The 18,891-nt window shown below is 40.3% G+C and overlaps 1 protein-coding gene across 2 annotated transcripts in view; it reads right to left on the reverse strand.

The window, feature by feature from the left end:
• The window catches only part of LOC126161812 (uncharacterized), a 103,845-nt gene that overhangs the window by 21,001 nt on the left and 63,953 nt on the right, over nt 1-18,891 (reverse strand). For both annotated transcript variants that reach the window (XM_049917911.1, XM_049917912.1), the window contains exons 9-11: nt 8,574-8,806; nt 7,679-7,835; nt 3,619-3,708 (exon numbers count right to left, since the gene is read on the reverse strand). In XM_049917911.1, coding sequence (XP_049773868.1) covers nt 3,619-3,708; nt 7,679-7,835; nt 8,574-8,806 — 480 coding nt within the window. The remainder of the gene's footprint in view (nt 1-3,618; nt 3,709-7,678; nt 7,836-8,573; nt 8,807-18,891) is intronic.

Genomic DNA, 18,891 nt, shown 5'->3' on the forward strand with positions numbered 1-18,891 from the left:
GACGCATGGCTACATGACCATGGCCAGCCTCCAACTTTGAGATGAAGGTCACAGTACACAACGATACAGCTGGTCACTACTCTGGACTTAGGCTCCAGAAGCTACAGGCACTCGCCCAAGCAAAGATAGTATGCGGGATACCTGGCACCTCCACACTGCCAAGTTACCAACTGGATGACTACCACCTGAGGGCATTATCTCCCTGGTGGGAAGTATGTGCAAGTCTGCCTGATTACCCCATCAAGGCATGCCAGTTCTTGGGGACCACCTTGTTGCTGACTACCACCCAGGGCAGGCACATGTCTTCGATGCTGACCATGCTGGGGGCTCAGGTATGAGTACAATCCTTCCCTATGCTGTATTCCACAGCCCGAGGCAGGCACACAGTCCAGACGTGGTCGCCATTCATCAGCTACAGTGTGCAATCCCTGTCAACTACTGCCAACCTGCAACATCAGTGGTGACACTGCCTATGAACACTGCTACCCAGTCAGTCCTGCTGACAGTGGCTCACGTAACTTTCGCAGTTCATGTAATGTATCATATTATTATTATTATTATTATTATTATTATTATTATTATTATTATTATTCTTTATTTTACCGTAGAGAACACTGGCATAGGAACAAAACAAGTAGAGATATGCTCTTCAATTTTTTTATTTCTTTATATTCATCTGTTCCTCTCTACAAGTGATAGCGGGCGGACGTATTACAAGTTCCGCCGAGTTAATATTGTTAAGCAATCTGTCTGTCTCCATAAGTGGTAGTGGGCAGACGTAGGAAGAGTTCCGCCACATTAATATTGTTCAAAAATGTGTATCGTAACCGGACATTAAGGGGATATCGTATGTGAAATTCATTGAAATTTGACATTTTCTGTTTTCTACTCCATAATGTACTTTGGACTTTCCTGAACATTTTGGTATACAATACATTAAAATCAGACAATTGTGAGACCTTCAAATAATATTTTGAATGTTGACGTGTGACTGTCAAATTTTGCAGCTACACACATACTGATATACTGCCACAGTTGAGCAGTCATATCTTGGGAACTACAACACAGTCTAGAAGGCTGTGAATTGCTTTGTTTTGTGCCTACTGCTATGTCTCAGAAGTTGGCATTAAGAATAAACAAATCAGTCCTTTGTTTCTGATACAAATTTTCGTTAAAAGTACTGTGATTATTGGCTATTTTTGTAGTAAGCTGCATGAATTTACACACAAACATTCTCTTCCTTTGTCAGTAATGGAGGCAATCAAACCTATTTACAGAGATTTGGCAAATCCTGAGCTACTAAAGAAGTGTTTACACGGGAAGACCTACAATGTGAATGAGTCCAATAATGCTGTGTGGTGCTATGTGCCTAAAAATGTATTTGTTGGCCTTATGACTCTAAAGTTAGCAGTGACTGATGCTGTAATAACTTTTAATGGTGGGAACTATGAAAGACTTAAGGTTCTGGAGACGTTAGGGGTAAGATTTGGACAGAACACAGCTAAAGGACTGCAGGAACTGGATAAGCTTCGTGTACATGAAGCAGGGTTAGCTGCTCAGCAAATGACAAAAAAAGCAAGAAAGAAAAGGAGGCGGCAAGCTCTGGACTGTTGTGACACTGAAGAAGACAGAGTATGGGCCAGGGCAATTCTAGTGCATAAAAGACACAGAAATGTAAGTCTGTATAAGAATTTATAAGAAAAAAAAGTTTTAAACCTCAATATCTCTGAACTACATTTTTTGCAATAAAAGACCCGTTTTCTAGAAAAGTACTGATGGTAGAGACAAAATTTTCACAGCATGCCAAGTGTGAGATTCAACATATATGGAACAAGAATAATTAAAATGTCCTGAGTTGTTTTGTTTTTATGTTCATTTATTTACAAAATTCTGTCAAAAAATTGAGTATTTGAAAAAAAAAAGGATAACATGCCCCACAATACAATTTCAGTTATACTTCTAGTTCAGCGTATCTAGAAAAGTGCATTCAATAATTATGGAAAATAGTAAGTTGTTGTCTTAAAAAGTTTCCAAGATAATAGGTCACAAAATTTGATAATTTAACATTGGTGGCATAGGACATACAATGTCCCCTTAAAGAAGTGTTATAAAAGTTATTCGGGAGACGAAGTTTATTAAAAAACCATCTGTCCATCATTCCGCAATGCGCTGAGAATACTGATCCCAAGATGATTGAAGCAAACAAGAGGAATTTACGTGAGCAGAGAAAGGGTGATCTTCATAACCAGCTCCAAGCACAATGGAGATAACGAGAAGTACCTAAATTTAAATGGTGAATGTTGATCTTAAATGTATTGGATACTGAAGGTCTGTTGATATTAGTGCTAGTTAAAGTTCACTCAGGATATGTGTACCTTCCAATTTCTTTCAGTTATTCTTTCAAAATTTCTCTTTTAATTATTTAACCAGCAATTTTTAATCAGTTTCCAATATATATTAAACCTTATTTCCCCCTGCCTCTATTCAATGGCAACTGTTCAAAGGACAGCGCCGAGCAGAATATGACCAGACCTTCAAATGTTGAGATAAAATTTTTTTGAGATAAATGATTCCTTTTTTTCGTTACAAGAAACTAATGAGGCCTTTGTTGCATTTGTTACATGCCCATGAGATTGGGACTATTAACAACTTGGAGCAAATTAAAATTAAATTCTGCCTACAAACGAGATGTGCCGGGTAATGCGGATTTCAGCGGTTAAGGTAGGAAGCTGCTTGCTATGCTGTATGCTTATATGGCCACGCTTGGCGCCATCTCTCTCGCAGTAGATAAGCTCTTTTCCTTCCAATTAATATCTTGTACAGAAAGTGCATTTCTATAGGAAAGATGAACATCTGTGTAAAGTCAACATTAAAGTGCAAAATAATTCATTCAAATTCTGTAACACTATCAGAGAATAATCAGGTTCATTAACCTGCAATCGCTCGCGAATATTGTTGTCACGCAATAACTCCTATGTTAGATTTGTTCTAACAATGAGATCTTGCACCTTTCTTCTCTCTTTATGCCAGACAAAGACACATTGTGATAAAGCAAGCTGGGATAATTTTAATTCCTCTCTTGTTTTGCCATCTGCCTCCTTAAATTCTTTTTTTTTTATGTTTAACTATGTCCCGTTAGCATACTTGAATATAATCTGCATTTTCATAAAAGAGAAAGGTTGGCCTTCAGATTTAGAGAGAGGCAAACAGGATCTCCCCACAAACAAACAACACCCAAATGCTATTTCTGGATGAGAAAACTAATGTATAGTGTTTTCTTATAAACCTTACTTGTACCTCCTTTGCCTGGTCGTGTTGAAATGCCAGTCATTAGAATGTCCAAATGTCAATCATTTGAATATGCATGTCTGTAGCACACCATCTTTATGGAGTTGCAATTTTAATGAGCACAAGTGCATTATTGGTAACTGAGGGTGGTTTAAAAATTAATGAAGTCAAATATTTAATTTAGTGACAAAGATGGCATGTCACATAGGAGAAATTAACTGATTTTAGCAACTAAGATACTGATGTCATAAATATAAAAACAACTTCTTATCAGTCTATAATTCTTAAAATTAATATGCAATACAGGGAGGGAATTCACAGGAAACATACCTCTATCTTTGAACGACTACGGAGAGATGAATTTGATGCTGCACTGTGAAGTGACACCCTACTTCCACCAAATGCAGCATCTGCTGAAGCCTGGAATCAATGACCATATTTACCAATACCAAAAACATAAATTATGAAAGGCAGTAACATAGGTAATTACAACAGTTAGGCTTTAGGCTTGATGATTCTTGCACAGAATAGCTAGCACATATATCTGCGAAGTACTGCAGGGTTTCATTTCGAATCTGTTTAGACAGATCATTGCTGCAATACACTTACAAATTATTACAAACTTGGACAAATCAGTAAAAAGATCCACAAAAAATTTCAGCACGAAACACACAAAACTTTCATCCCATACTGGCCGACAATGATCAACTGAGGTAGAACCATGATTCATTGCTGAACACAATGCAGTACCATTTATCAGCAGTCCATCCTTCCCAGCCACGGCACCACTCCAAAAACAGTCATTTGTGGTGTTGTGTTAAAGGCAGCCTAGTCATACTCCTGCTAGACTCCTACCAAGGGTGCGGAATGACACAGGGCATCCATAACTTGTCTGGCAGTCACATGTGTGAAGGCATTATGATTTTCATGGTTCATAATATTTCGGCCCTCCCTTGTGGTGGTTCAGGCATGGTTGACCAGAACCTTGATAATGAACCTAGGTACCCTCACTTCCCCATGTAATATAACATTGAGCCATAAAACTGGATATTGTATGAGTCAACGAAACAGAAAAACGGAGACATACAATGAGGTCCCTGATAATATTTTCTCATAAGAGTATGCAGCAACTCTGTCTCCTTCACAGTGATCACAACGTCCGATTCTGTTCATGCCCCTTATCCCCTTACATAAACCTACCCCCCTCCCCATCCCCACTCCAGGCCTGGTAATAACACTAAACACAAAAAACACTCTAGTGCACTTTTGTGGCGTTTCTACCAGTCACAGACAACTGCAGTGCTAATCATCTACATACCAACCAATGGTGTGAGGGGGGGAGGGGTGGGGGGTGGCGCCATGCGCGCAGGCATGCATGCGTACAAAGTGCTTCACTTTTTTGTCAGGCAGTGTAACTGTATCATGTCATTATATCAGCAACCACAGCCTAAAGACTAATGTCATCTCAAGACTAAAAATGGCACGTAAATGTCATCACTTACACAATGAGAAACAAAATTTAGTATTTTAACAAATTTCTGATTTAGCTGATTGTATGGCAATTGCTGTACACATGTTTGTGGCACTGTGATGACTGCAAATGGGCAATCTGTTTTTAAGCAACGTGTGAACATTTGATGTGCCACTGGATACAGCAAGTACATTCCTATGTAGTAAGGATAATATTAGCAGCAACTGCTGAATCAGTGACGTTTTACAGCCAGGTGTGCTAATAAGTTTTCAGACAGCTCACATTTCAGCAGAGCAATGTAAGTGTTACAAAAGCTTTTTGTCATAAGAATGACAGGTATCACTGTTTTTCTTTCCAGTATGCTACGTTACATGTTGGAAGTATCTGAAATGTGACTGACAAGCAATTTTTTCTTCATAACCCTAATCACTGTTGATACTTTGTGAACTTATGTATAAACAACATGGAAGGAAATTTGCCGTGAATATATCCTAATTATTTATCATTTCATACCATAATATTTGAACTACCAATTGAAGCACATGGCAGTCTTATACCATAAAGAATTCTATAATCTCAAACATTTACATATTTTCATTAACATAAGTTGCAGTAGGAAATTCTTATCAGACTCATGGATAGTTCCATGTGCTACACTTTTAAGTCATTATTCTATTTCATTAATTGTTTTTAAGAATTTTAAATAAATTTACTGTTGAGATTTCTTGTAGGTTCTTAGTAATAAGTAGCAACTAAAGTAGCGTAATCATCAAAAGACGCAAAGAGAAATTATGCAGTATGTCTGATGGGTATTAGAAAGGTGGCATGTGATAAAGCTAATGAGTAGCTAGCACATTTACACAGAACAAAATCAGCAGAGCTAATTAACCCTGTGATGCTTTCAAAAGATAATGAATGAGATAATGCAGCACCAATAACAACAATCAGCTACATTTCACACACAGAATCTGTGCTTGCAACACCAAAATAGATTTATACCTAAATTCCTAAAGCTAGATTTAAAAAAACAATGTGTTGTTTTTGAAAATTAAGTACTTTAGGCATAGTAATATGAGAAACAGGTATAACACTGTATCATCTCAATAACACACACTAGCATTCGTAATGAGAGCAACGTATGCTTCTGATACAGAACGACTAAACGTACACCTGACATAAACTGTAACCTTTTTTCACATGTGCTATGTATTTTATGTCATTCTAAAAGTGAATAGCACACAAAAATAGTACACTGAGATTACAATACGAAGAAATTACCAAATGTTGACCAAGAGTGTTTAAAATGTTCCGTGTGGAATACAACCACCTGTGGAGGACATGTACGTTTGCTACTGTTAACCTACACTGGAAGTAAAAAATGCAAGCACCTTCTGGGACAATGCTGTTCCTTCTGCTCCTCTCCTCCTTTGGAATGCTCAAGAGGGAGATGGAAAGGGGAAGTGACTTCATGCTGTGGTTCACTTATCAAGGGCATTCCATACACATTCAATGAAAAGTTTTCAGTCAGAGGAGCAAGAAAGCCCAATGAAATCTTTTTCTATCACCCTCCTCTCCATCAACACACACACACACACACACACACACACACACACACACACACACAGAGAGAGAGAGAGAGGTGTGCATGGGCGAAGCTAGCACAGTCGTCCATCAGAAACGGGATTCTCTGATATACATTGTGAAGGTGTTAGTATTATGCCATGCCCAACATGAATTTGTAGTAAGGTATGCATTCAGCGAGGCTAATGCATCCTTACATCATTTACAGCACCACCAAACTGTTCTTGCTTCCTTATGTTATAAGATGGAACTTGAAACTGAAAATCAAACCATAAATGAAAAGGAAGTCCTCCCAAAATCCTTTAATCCACTTTTTATAGTCCTGACACCCTTGTAGCATACACATTTTGCAGTCAACATCACACACAATATTGGTCATTTTGCAAAGAGCCTCCTGTAGAAACTATGTAGCCACCAAATAACTCCCCTTGGCACTACAAAAAGTTATAACACAAGCTTCCATGAACACAAATAATGCTCACTTTGCATGTATGACTAGGAAATTTTCCTCTCATCTAATCACAACTTTATAGTGCCCTCCTTCAAGTCCTATATGTACATTTTCAATCATCCTGCGCTGGCTCCACTAGCCACCAAATGATCAACATACAGGCACATTGCTACCCCAACTCTTGATTAGCCCGCTACAAGTCTCCAGTTGTTATCCATTAGGTCTGCACCACTTAACCTTATCCAACCTCTCATATGTTTCTGCATTAATTCCTTACAGCTAGATCTTGTGCAAATTAGCAAATGCATTGATATGTGGCCCACCTTTCCACAGTTTAGTGCTATCGCCATTACTGTCCAGCATATTAACACATGACAAAAGCACTTGGGATGAGGAAATTAGCATATCGCCACCACCCCTTTCCCTTTCTCGTACAGCAAGTGGCAGCAGTTTTCACTGCCAAATACTCCTGAACACGTTTAACCAATAACCTACTATAATTTTACAAATTAATGGTATCCTTAAATCAATAGCACAAACATTTTTTCACTGCCATCGATTTCCTGTACTTCAATTTACTAATGAGTATATCTGAATGAGCCTATCCACTGGTTGCCTCTTCTGGGATCTGTCTTACTTGATCTTGTGTGATACCAAGATATTTCATACATTTTGCATCCTTTTGCCGATAAATTAGTTTATGCAAGCATCCACACTTTCAGCAACAGATAAATGACTATTGAAATCATTGTTTTGGTACTATCACATCTGTATATAATTTGCATCTCCCCTTCAGTGGAAAAAAAAACTGTCTTTTTCCCACTGTACAAAACAATGCCTATGTTAGCAGTGGCAAAATAATATGCAACACTAATTCATGCACTTACCTGCACAGGTGAAGCAACGCTTATGACGTGGGGATGAGCAGATACAGGAGAATCTTCATCTGCGGATAGTGTGACTTCTTCTTCAGAAGAAGCATAGCTTGGTGTCATTTCTCCAGTACCATGGAAAGATGCTGATCTTAAAACAGGGTTCTGTCGGCTAGAAGAATATAAACATAACTTTGATATCACAATGTTTTACAGTTCATGATTATAACTATCAATCAAATAAATTTTGATTATTACTGCCATCTACTACTTCATGAAATCATTTACCCTGTTATTACGAGACAAAAAATATTAATAACATATGTTTTAAATGCACTTTTCACCCCTTTGACTTTATTATTTGACAGGCCATTGTTCAGTATGTGTGGAGGGGTCACTGTAACAACTAATATCTCCATAAAACTCCCATACTGAATGAGTCAGCTGGGTACACCTAGACATTTAATCTATAGCTGCAGCATGTCACTAATGGTGTATTTGAAATGTACTAGAGTTTTTCCCATCTGCCCCTACTTATTAAAACATCTGTCCACAGTTAAAGTAATTACTTATTCATTGTCATTGCTTGGAAATTTTTGCACAATCACAATCACTCAATGTTGATACACTTACAGTGTCTGATGTCTACTCATTAGCTGCCCTATTGTGCTTTAATTGTACACAGATTGATTTATTTGCCAGGAAATCAAACACTATTCTGAGCCTAATAAAATTCAATATCAGAATGCAGGAATTCTCATTACATGAAATCCACATGTCATCTTGGATTGCAGCCTTGGTCAAATTAATTTCCTGGTAGTAGTACAATAACACAAAAGGAAGGTTGTACCTCACTTCAGAGATGTAGCGAATACACACACTACAGAGTAAATAAAAAGTAATAAAATACCTAGGTGAAGTCTCAGTATCAGGGATACAGGACTGTGTCATGCTGGTGCTTAAAGGTAATGCTTTTTTAGCTGCTTCTTTCTTCTTTCCTTCTGCAGCAGCTTTCATTGGATCATAGCTTTTACGTCGTTTCCAGTTTTGAAACTCCACTTCCCTTGACGACAATGTTGAATTACTTCGTCCACCAGCACTCTTCTTTAATTCCTTTTTTGGTAAGCCCTGTCTCGAACTGGGCTGGAAATAAAATGTAACAATTTATCATCATCATCATCATCATCATTACTGTTGTTGTTATTTGGTTTTGCTTTGTATCTTACTCCATAGGAGCACTGCATTAAATGTACAATAATTAAAAACAATAATAATGAGGTTGTATAAAATGCTTATTTCCAATTATTAATACGAGGGGGGGGAGGGGACCAGAAAAACAAACCTGACAAAGGGCGTTGCCATTCGAATGTGTAGTATAGAGTTCTCCCACTAGATGTGGTTAGTACAGACGTTCACAAAATAAATGTACAGACGGCATCAGTGTATAGATCGTGTATAGATCAATAGGTGAGTGTAGTGTTGTGTTCTGTTTCTCTGACTATTGGCGTGTTCCGCATGCAAAGTTTAAAAGAACAAAGAATGCGTGTGAAACTTTTGTTTCCTGTTTACAAAAAATCAGCAACAGAGACTCACCATATGCTTCAAGAGGCTTTCCAGAAGGATGCTGTGAGCGGCACACAAGTTTTTGACTGGTTTGGGTGCTTTAAACACGACGAGTTGAGTGCTGAAGACCAACCGCATTCTGAACACCCTGCAACCTCACGAAAGGAGGAAAATATTGACAAAATCTGTCAAAAAATCAAGGATCACTGTTTCACGACTGAACAAATTTCAACAGAGACAGGAGTGAGTTGGAGCTCTTGCCAGCAGATTTTGAGTAAGGAGACGTGCTGCTGCTAAATTTTTTCCGTGGCTCCTCACACACGACCAAAAACCATGTGCATGAGTGTGTGCCAGGACTTGAATGCAGGGACAGAAAGTGATCCATACTTTCTGAATAAAGTCATTACAGGTGATGAGAGTTGGTGTTATGAGTATGACCCAGAAACCAAGCAAGCGTCTAGACAGTGACAAGTGAGGTTGAAAGTGAAGACAACGATTATTGCCTGTTTTAATGTTCATGGAATTGTGCATCAGGAAATTGTACCCCCTAGAAAGTATATTAACTAGCAGCTTTATTTGGAAGTTTTAAGATGTTTGCGAGAGGATGTGCAGAGGAAACACCTGAAACTTTAGGGATCAAATGACTTGTTTATTCATTATGGCAATGGTCTCACACACACGGCCTTACAAGTGACCCACTATCTGGCATCTCTGGGATGGTCTGTCATTCACCACCCAATGTATTCACCACATCTAGTCCCATGCGATTTTTTCCTATTCCCACCGAATGAAAAAAACATTAAAAGGGATCACAAAGAAGCAGATAGGTTGGCCAAAACTTTTCTCTGTAGGCACAGCTCCCAGTAATTTCAATAGATCACAGCTTTTCTATCTTTCTAAGTAAAAAGTACCTAATCTGGGCAGGGAAGAAGATTGGTGGTTGGCAGGTCACTTAAAGCCCAAGCCAAGAGGGTTACACCTATTAAGAGGAGAATTGCTACGACAACAGGATGGCCTCATCCGACGTCAATCTCTTCATGGTCCAAACATCCTTCCCCTCCTCATTCGTCAGTACCACCACATAGGTCAAGCTGTTCCAACACTGGCTCTTAGGGCATGGGAGCCTGTAAGAGTCCCCATCTCACCCACCTGGCAGGCTCAGGTGACCCTATGGCACTATGTTACAGCCTTGTTCTGATGAGTCTGTGTGCACTAGGGTACCTGAGGGCAGGACATTTAGCTATAACAGCCAGACCTAGCCCTTCTATTCCTCAATGGATTACTCTATTGTGGCTATGACTTTCTCAAGTCAAACCCTGGAATGATATCCTCCTCACACAAACTATCGTTACTCGTCCATTGTCCCTACAGCCTCTGCAACATCAATAAATTTTATGCAGGTAGTGCCTCAAAGCTCATGAAAATTTAAATGAATTTCAGTTTATGACAGATGAAGAGTTGCTGATAAAACAAAACTTTATTTGCTACCAGATTCAATCGAAAGTCATCACACAATTTGTATAGCAACAGAGAGAATACATGTGCCTATTTCACCATCTATCAATGTAACAATAAGTAATGCTCACACTCATGAAACTGTCTTAAACTGTTATTGTGAACTATATGGAATCACTATTACTATGGTTTCAACAACAAAAAAAAAAAGAGTTTTTATAAAGTCATCCTCAGTCACTGAAAGTAAAATATCTAGTAAAAAGTAATGAAACTGACAGTTTTCATACATATAAACACAATAGTGAATACAACACATTTCTAAAGTGTTACCTGTTAAGGGTGAAAGGAAGTTACACAATTCAGCAAGTATGAATGATAACCTAAAACTGCTACACAAAATTGATATAGGCCATCACATGGACATCTTGAAAGAATTGAAAATTTAGCCACATTTACAGAATAATCCAAAGTCAATTGAAAAAAATTACTAAAAAATAGCAATTTTATTGCAATTTTCAAGGACATATTTAAAGCTCTGTAAGGGTTTTGATAAAGATATCTTCAACAAGTTTCTGAATGAATTAAAATTTCCTATTATGTACTTCATTGCTACTTAACAATATAAATCCTTAATAATCCATTCATGGTAGGAAACAGATATAAATGTCAGTACTCTACTGCACAGTACAATATTTTACACATAATTAGGCAAATATGTTCTACAAACTGACCTTGTAGTTAGTACAGTACATTTCAGTTTAGTCCCACAAATTTACAAACTCTAGGCACTATGTAGTAAACTGGTAGTTCATTGTCTTACTCTTATATTGCATGCAACTAAATGTTTCAAATTAAGAAGATGTACAATATGAACTGTGCTGTTAGTTTCTCCTCTGCCATCCATGTCACAATAGTTTGCACTGTACAGATGTAGGTGCAGATGTAAATGTGATGTGGTAAATTTCATTTTTGATTCTCACTTGTCATGTAAAAGCATACTATGGACTTTACCATTTTCTTGTGTATTCAGAATGAGATATTCACTCTGCAGCGGAGTGTGTGCTGATATGAAACTTTTGTTCTTGTGTATTAATAGACTGCCAACTTATTATAGGTTGATTATCATCAAGACATTCCCTTAAGAAATATGTAACTGAGCTGCTACATTCTTACTTTCTTCTAAGCTGGTTTGTTGGTTGGTTGCAGGGAGGGAAGGATAAGGGACTAACCAGCAAAGTTTTCAATCCCTCAACCCAGGGGTTAGTTCATCTGGAGGTGATGACCTCCACCAGGAAAGTGTTCTGATGATGAACGAAGGTATGAACAGTTTGTTTAATAAAATGTAAGGCTCTGTTAATCGTTATCAGTTCTGTCATTAAAAGATTAAATGTTCCCAGCACAAAATGTTGTGCCTGACCAGTGGAGATGGAAAAGCATATTCTGTCCAACCAATTGTTTGAGAGCCATCAGTGTAAATGATGATAGCACCATGATATTATTGAAGAACTGGAAGGAAGAACTGGAACTGGAAGAGTGTGACAATCAATATGGAGCCCTGTGGAACACCATTCTTTTGGTCCATGCAGAGCTTTGGGAACAAAAGGTATTGAGATTCAAGGAGCCAGTACAATCTGCAGGCAACCATTCTTTCAAGCAATTAGCAGAGCACATTAGTGGAGCCAGTAAGTTGGTTAGCTGGTGGGTTTGCACTGAAATTTCCAAGTAGGGGAAAAGGCTGGAAGAGCTGTTTTATTAAGGTGGTGATCTCAAGGGAAGTAACTGCCTGCCTGAAGGTAACTAGAAGGATGGTGATGATGATACTATCTTGCCACTGCAAATGGAAGACACCTTTGAGACAAATACAGTTGAGGACCCTGAGTAGTTGTAGCCTGTGAGTAAGTCAGATGTTGGGATGTTGGGTTATCTGATTATGAACTGAATCAGTTCCTTATCATCAGACAAGCCAAAAGTCTGACATGGTTCCCAGCCAGTGAAACATTAATTATTATATAATCTGGCTTGGTGGGGGATGAAACATACGTTGATGTCATTGACTTGTTATTTCTGCATTGCGAAAATACCGGGTAAGGAGAGGATGCTGATTCTTTTTCAAAGTGAGTCGCAAGGTGTTCAGTAAGAACAAATGCATCAGAAAAAGACCATTATAAACTATGAGGCCCAGAACAGTTATTGATCTTTGGCAGCCCAGATGACGATGGAGCTTGACCCAAACCTTAGAAGAAGAGGCCTACATTCCTAAGGAGAAGACATTATGCTCTCAGAATTCCTTTATACTGCACTTAATTAGACAGTGAGCCTTGGCATGGAGTGAGGAGGGTAGCCTGTGAAGGATGCCGCTTGAGAGTTGCAGGACCCTATGATGATCCTGAATAGCTCCTGCAATATCTTTGGCCTACCATGAAACTGGCCACTGGGGAGCGTGCTTGTAGAAAAAGAAATAGCATTTCCAACAACACAGGTAATTGTATTGGAGATATCTCCCACAGCTCTGTCGATGCAATCTGGAAGAGAGGGGATGAAGATGAGAGCAGAGGTATATAACCACCAGTTGGGTCTATCGTGCAATAACAAGGAGGTGACAGGAGCACCAGGAAGTGGTCACTGTTGCGAAGATCATCGTGGAACAACCAATGGTGCAAAGCCATGAGATTAGGGGAAATGATCATATGGTTGATAACCGAAAATGTGCCATGAGAAGCACTGATGTTAGCAGGAGTATCATGATTGAGGAGGCACAGATCGAGATCAGAAAGAAACTGGTCAATCAGAAGGTTCCTACCAGATGACGTGATACTTTCCCACAAAGGATGATGTGGACTGAACTCCACAAGTATCTGAAGTTAAATAAATGTTTGATAACATCTGTGCAAATCAACGTACAGATCCTGCCAGTTGCCCTCCCAGGGCCAATATGATTCTGACAGAATGCCCAGTAACCATGAAGTACTGGGGAATGATCTTCAGTGAAATGAGTTTCTTGGAGGACGACTGCAGAATAAAAAGAAATTACCTAGTAGCTGTGATATTCATTACTGTTCCATTGGCCATTGTGTTGAGGGTGTCCTGGTTAGGCTTGAAGAAGCCAGGAGGATCATTCTTGTCCCGGGACCACTGTCTGTCACTGGTGCATCAACAAACATTGCCTCAGAATCCGACACTGTGGGGACCTGTTACCAGTAGATGGAGGAAACAGAGTTATCTGGCCAGGTGTGGGAAGCAGTTCCTGACGATGGTATCATGAGAACCACAAGAAAGGTCGTATGAACAATTGTCATGTTGACATGATTCAGGTGTTGCTAATCTCATAGGAATATGAGGTCTTGGCTTATTTTGATGTGATCAGCAAGTGGACTACGGACGGTAGTTATTGCAGTCAACAATTTGCTGCTCTGAGTTAACATAAGCTGCTTCCAGCTACTCTTTGTAACAAACTTGAATAGAAGAGAGAATAAGAACATTTATTTCCTTCAGCAGTAAATGGCAGAACTAGTTAATAGTCAATAACAACAGAATGATTAATTGTTATATCACAGAATTCAGAATTTCATCAATGCCACAGCAAGAAATAAGCATGAGGCAATGCTCCAAGTGGTAGGTACGCAAACTCCTTGACATTCAGTGGCGATCAGCTGATCACACTCGCCAAGCTCGTAAATTCACATAGTCATCACAACAGTCCCCCATGGAGAAGCAGAGCGTCATCAGAGTCCACCAGGCTCAACATCATCTCAGAATCTTGAAGAAAAATGTACATGATGGACACATCATTTTGGCATAATGCCTGTGCCACTGGAGAAGCAGGATGCGGCTGATCGGCTTTAGACGACAGGAGTGTCAAGTGACATCGCTGGGGAGCAGTGAGTGAATCTCCTAACAGAAATGCAGGCTTTATGCACTCAGTGGAAATGATGTGTCATTGGCCAGAGATCAAAATGTCCAACATCTTCTCATGACAAGATGCAGTGGGGGCCGGTACAAGGAGGTGTAAATGCTTGTCTGATGCCATTTCTAGGAGCATGATGTGAATACTGTTAGACAACTCCTTGTGCACAAATGTTGGTTGTGAGCCGTGACATGATGCTGGCCAGGGTTGACTTTGCAAGATGCCCTCCCTCAGCTTTGCTATGAAATCTGGCAGATGTGAATCTTCCCCCATCAAGGCACGTATATCGACAAAACTCTCCTGGCAGCCGCAATGTCTCATCATATACTGTTTCTGCCGGTGCCGCATCAAGATCTGGCTTATGCACTGCGCGTAGGCCAAGTAGAACAAATGGTAAGGCTGCAGTCCGCTTGGTGTCATAACACATGAGCACACTTAACAGATGTGTGTCATTGCTCCACCATTGCTGTGTGGGTGGTAGGCTGTGGTAGCACAATGGGTTGCACCACAAAACTTGCTGAGATGTGCAAATAGCTCCGACTCGAACTGGTGCCCTCGTTCAGTAGTGAAGTGTAGTAGGCAACAGTAATGCGCAACCCAGTGAGACACGAATGCCCCTGCCAGTGTATCTGCGGAGGAGTTATCCACTACGATTGCTTCTGACCAACGCGTAAATCTGTCTATGACTATTAGCAAATAGCATGGCCCATAGGACAGCGACAGGGGTCCCACGACGTCAATGGGAATATGGACAAATCTCTCAGTTGTCCCAATAGGCACATGGATGTGGCGTGAAACTTTACTATGTTGGCAGCCTAGGCATGTGCAAGCCCACAGGCAGCAATCTTCCTGTAGTCTGGGCCATACGTAATAGGCGACATACGTAATAGGTGACAGAGCTCGTGAAGGCCACAAAAAATGTGCTTGCAGAGCTCTGCTGCCATGTATGGATGACTCCTTACAGCTGCAGTATCACAGCATAACTGCACTGTACCTGACACGTTTATGAGTTTGAGTCGAAGGTCCACTTCAGTATCCTCATGTAGGTCACAGAGCTCCTGATCAGATTGTTGGACACAGGACAGGCGTAGAAGGTCAACAGTTGCCATGACTGCACCAACTCGTGACATGCAGTCATCTACAATATTATTCAGCCCTGAGACATGCTAGATACCAGTCAAAAATTGTGCTGAAAATTCAAGTATCGGTGAGCACTTGTGACTGCTTTGCCAGAAGGTGTGTGTGCGAGTTTTATGGTTCGAGTACATTATAAATACCCTCATTTCCAGTTGTGCATGGAAATATCTATTGCCGCATAAATGGCCAACAATTCTCTGTTATACACACTCTATCACTATTGCACGAACAGTAGCTTATGTGAGAAAAAAGGCAAGAGGTTGCCACATCTTGTTTACATATTGTTGGAACGCAGCCCCGATAGCTGTATGGCTAAGCATCCACTACTAGTGCCAGGGGCATAACTGCCACCAGATGAGCGAGAAATCCGGAGTCAGCAATGCTCTATTTGGCAGCTTCAAATATGTCAATCATCACAGGTGTCCAATGCACGAGTGTTTTGCCTTTTACTTTGAACCAGCCAATGTGTCTGCGAGTGGCTCCTGCAGTTCAATTGCCCATGGCAGGAGGCAGTGGTAAAAATTGAGCATACTGAGAAACCTGCACAGTTACTTTCCTGTTACCAGATGCAGAATATTTAATATGACCTTTCTTATAAGGGGTGTAACCCCTCTGACAAAATCTGATGGCTCAAGGAAGTTGTTTCAAAACATTCAGGATGATACCGTGTGTTACCAGCCATTCAAAGACTCAGTTGAGATGATGTTTGTGTTCCTCAGGTGTCTCTGAGAAGACAAAGATGTCATCTAGGTACACAAAACAATTCGGTAAACCTAGCAGCACCAAGTCTATAAATGGCTGACACGTCTGCGCTGCATTCCTCGGGCCAAAGGTCATAAATAAAGTTTCAAATAGGCCAAAAGATGTTATAATGCCAGTTTTAGGAATGTCTTGTTCGGCAACAGGAATCTCAGTGTACACCTTGGCACAATCAAGCACACTGAACACTTGTTTTCCACTTAAAGTGTGGTTGTAGTCTTTCAAATGCGGCACAGGGTAATGGTCAGGGATGGTCCTTGCATTTAAGGTACAGTAATCACAGTAATATAGGGAACAAAAAGCTATTTACAATTTTAACAGAAACCAAATGGCAGTTATAAGAGTCGAGGGACATGAAAGGGAAGCAGTGGTTGGGAAGGGAGTGAGACAGTGTTGTAGCCTCTCCCCGATGTTATTCAATCTGTATATTGAGTAAGCAGTGAAGGAATCAAAAGAAAAATTCGGAGTAGGTATTAAAATCCATGGAGAAGAAATAAAAACTTTGAGATTTGCCGATGACATTGTAATTCTGTCAGAGACAGCAAAGGAGTTGGAAGAGCAGTTGAACGGAATGGACAGTGTCTTGAAAGGAGGATATAAGATGAACATCAACAAAAGCAAAACGAGGATAATGGAATGTTGTCAAATTAAGTCTGGTGAAGCTGAGGGAATTAGATTAGGAAATGAGACACTTAAAGTAGTAAAGGAGTTTTGCTATTTGGGGAGCAAAATAAGCTATATGGGGAGCAAAATAACTGATGATGGTCGAAGTAGAGAGGATATAAAATGTAGACTGGCAATGGCAAGGAAAGCGTTTCTGAAGAAGAGAAATTTGTTAACATCGAGTATAGATTTAGGTGTCAGGAAGTCATTTCTGAAAGTATTTGTATGGAGTGTAGCCATGTATGGAACTGAAACATGGACGATAAATAGTTTGGCAAGAAGAGACCAGAAGCTTTTGAAATGTGGTGCTACAGAAGAATGATGAAGATTAGATGGGTAGATCACGTAACTAACGAGGAGGTATTGAATAGGATTGGGGAGAGGAGAAGTTTGTGGCACAACTTGACTAGAAGAAGGGATCGATTGGTAGGACATGTTCTGAGGCATCAAGGGATCACCAATTTAGCATTGGAGGGCTGCGTGGAGGGTAAAAACCTTAGAGGGAGACCAACAGATGAATACACCAAGCAGATTCAGAAGGATGTAGGTTGCAGTAGGTACTGGGAGGTGAAGATGCTTGCACAGGATAGAGTAGCATGGAGAGCTGCATCAAACCAGTCTCAGGACTGAAGACCACAACAACAACAACAACAACAATCACTGCGTGGTTTCTTTTTGGGTACAACATGGAGGGATGATGTCCACGCACTGCTATACAAACGAATGATGCCTTTGGCCAGCATGGTATCAAATTCCGTTTTTGCAATGGTGTATTTGTCTGGGGCCAGTCATCTGGGCCTACATGACACCAAAGGTTGGTGTTGACATAATGGACAATATCATGGCATACCTGTTGCGGGTCCCCCAGAGAACTTTTAAGTGACAGAATCTGGATGAGTAGTTTGGTGTATTCGCCTTCTTCAAACTTGGATGATCTTGATGTCGCAGCCAGCTGCGGAACCCGGCTGTAGCCAACCTGGTGACCGTGTCCGGTGTTTCTGATATCTGGGAGCAGGCAGTAGTTTGCTAGTAGATCTATCCAATTATAGGCTCCGCCAAGTCCGTGATGATGAAATTCCATACTAACACATGTCGCAATCCCAGATCTAGCTATACATGTCGTGCGCTGTACTTCTGGTTGGCAGAGCTGTTAGCTGCTGACAGTCTGAATTTCGCGGTCAGGCAGCACATATGCAGTTTATCTCTCAGCAAAACACTCAATTCTGATCCCGTCGTGATCAAACATTTCTCCCTCGACTTGAGGTTGGTCAAAAACAGGTGTCCAGAAGAACAATAAAATGCATCCAATTCTGCCTGGCACGTACGGATGACATTCACACAGCAGATGACACTTATGTGCTAGGTTACCAAACCACTGATGGTACCAGCATATATTAGCTGCTTGTGAATCATCAGAATGAGGAGCATTGGATCCAGAATGACTCCACAATTTCCTTCGATATCTACTTTTAGCATGGCAGTCAGCGAGAAGTTCACTTAATTGTTTGCTTAGGGCATCAACTTTGTTCAACAGGACATCACTAAGTTGCTGTTCCAGTACTGTGACTTTCTTTGTCAACTTGTCGCAATCTGATCTGACATCCATCAAAGTACTGCTGCTGCACATTACCAGTGGGTCAGAACAGGAGGCAGGTATGACAGCATCCTGTATCCGGTCAACCAAATCGGTCACATCATACTGAGGCATTTCAGTGCATGGTGCAATTATGGCCTTGACTTGTGCTGG

Source organism: Schistocerca cancellata, chromosome 2 (assembly GCF_023864275.1).
Source record: "Schistocerca cancellata isolate TAMUIC-IGC-003103 chromosome 2, iqSchCanc2.1, whole genome shotgun sequence".
NCBI classification, from domain to species: Eukaryota; Metazoa; Arthropoda; class Insecta; order Orthoptera; family Acrididae; genus Schistocerca; species Schistocerca cancellata.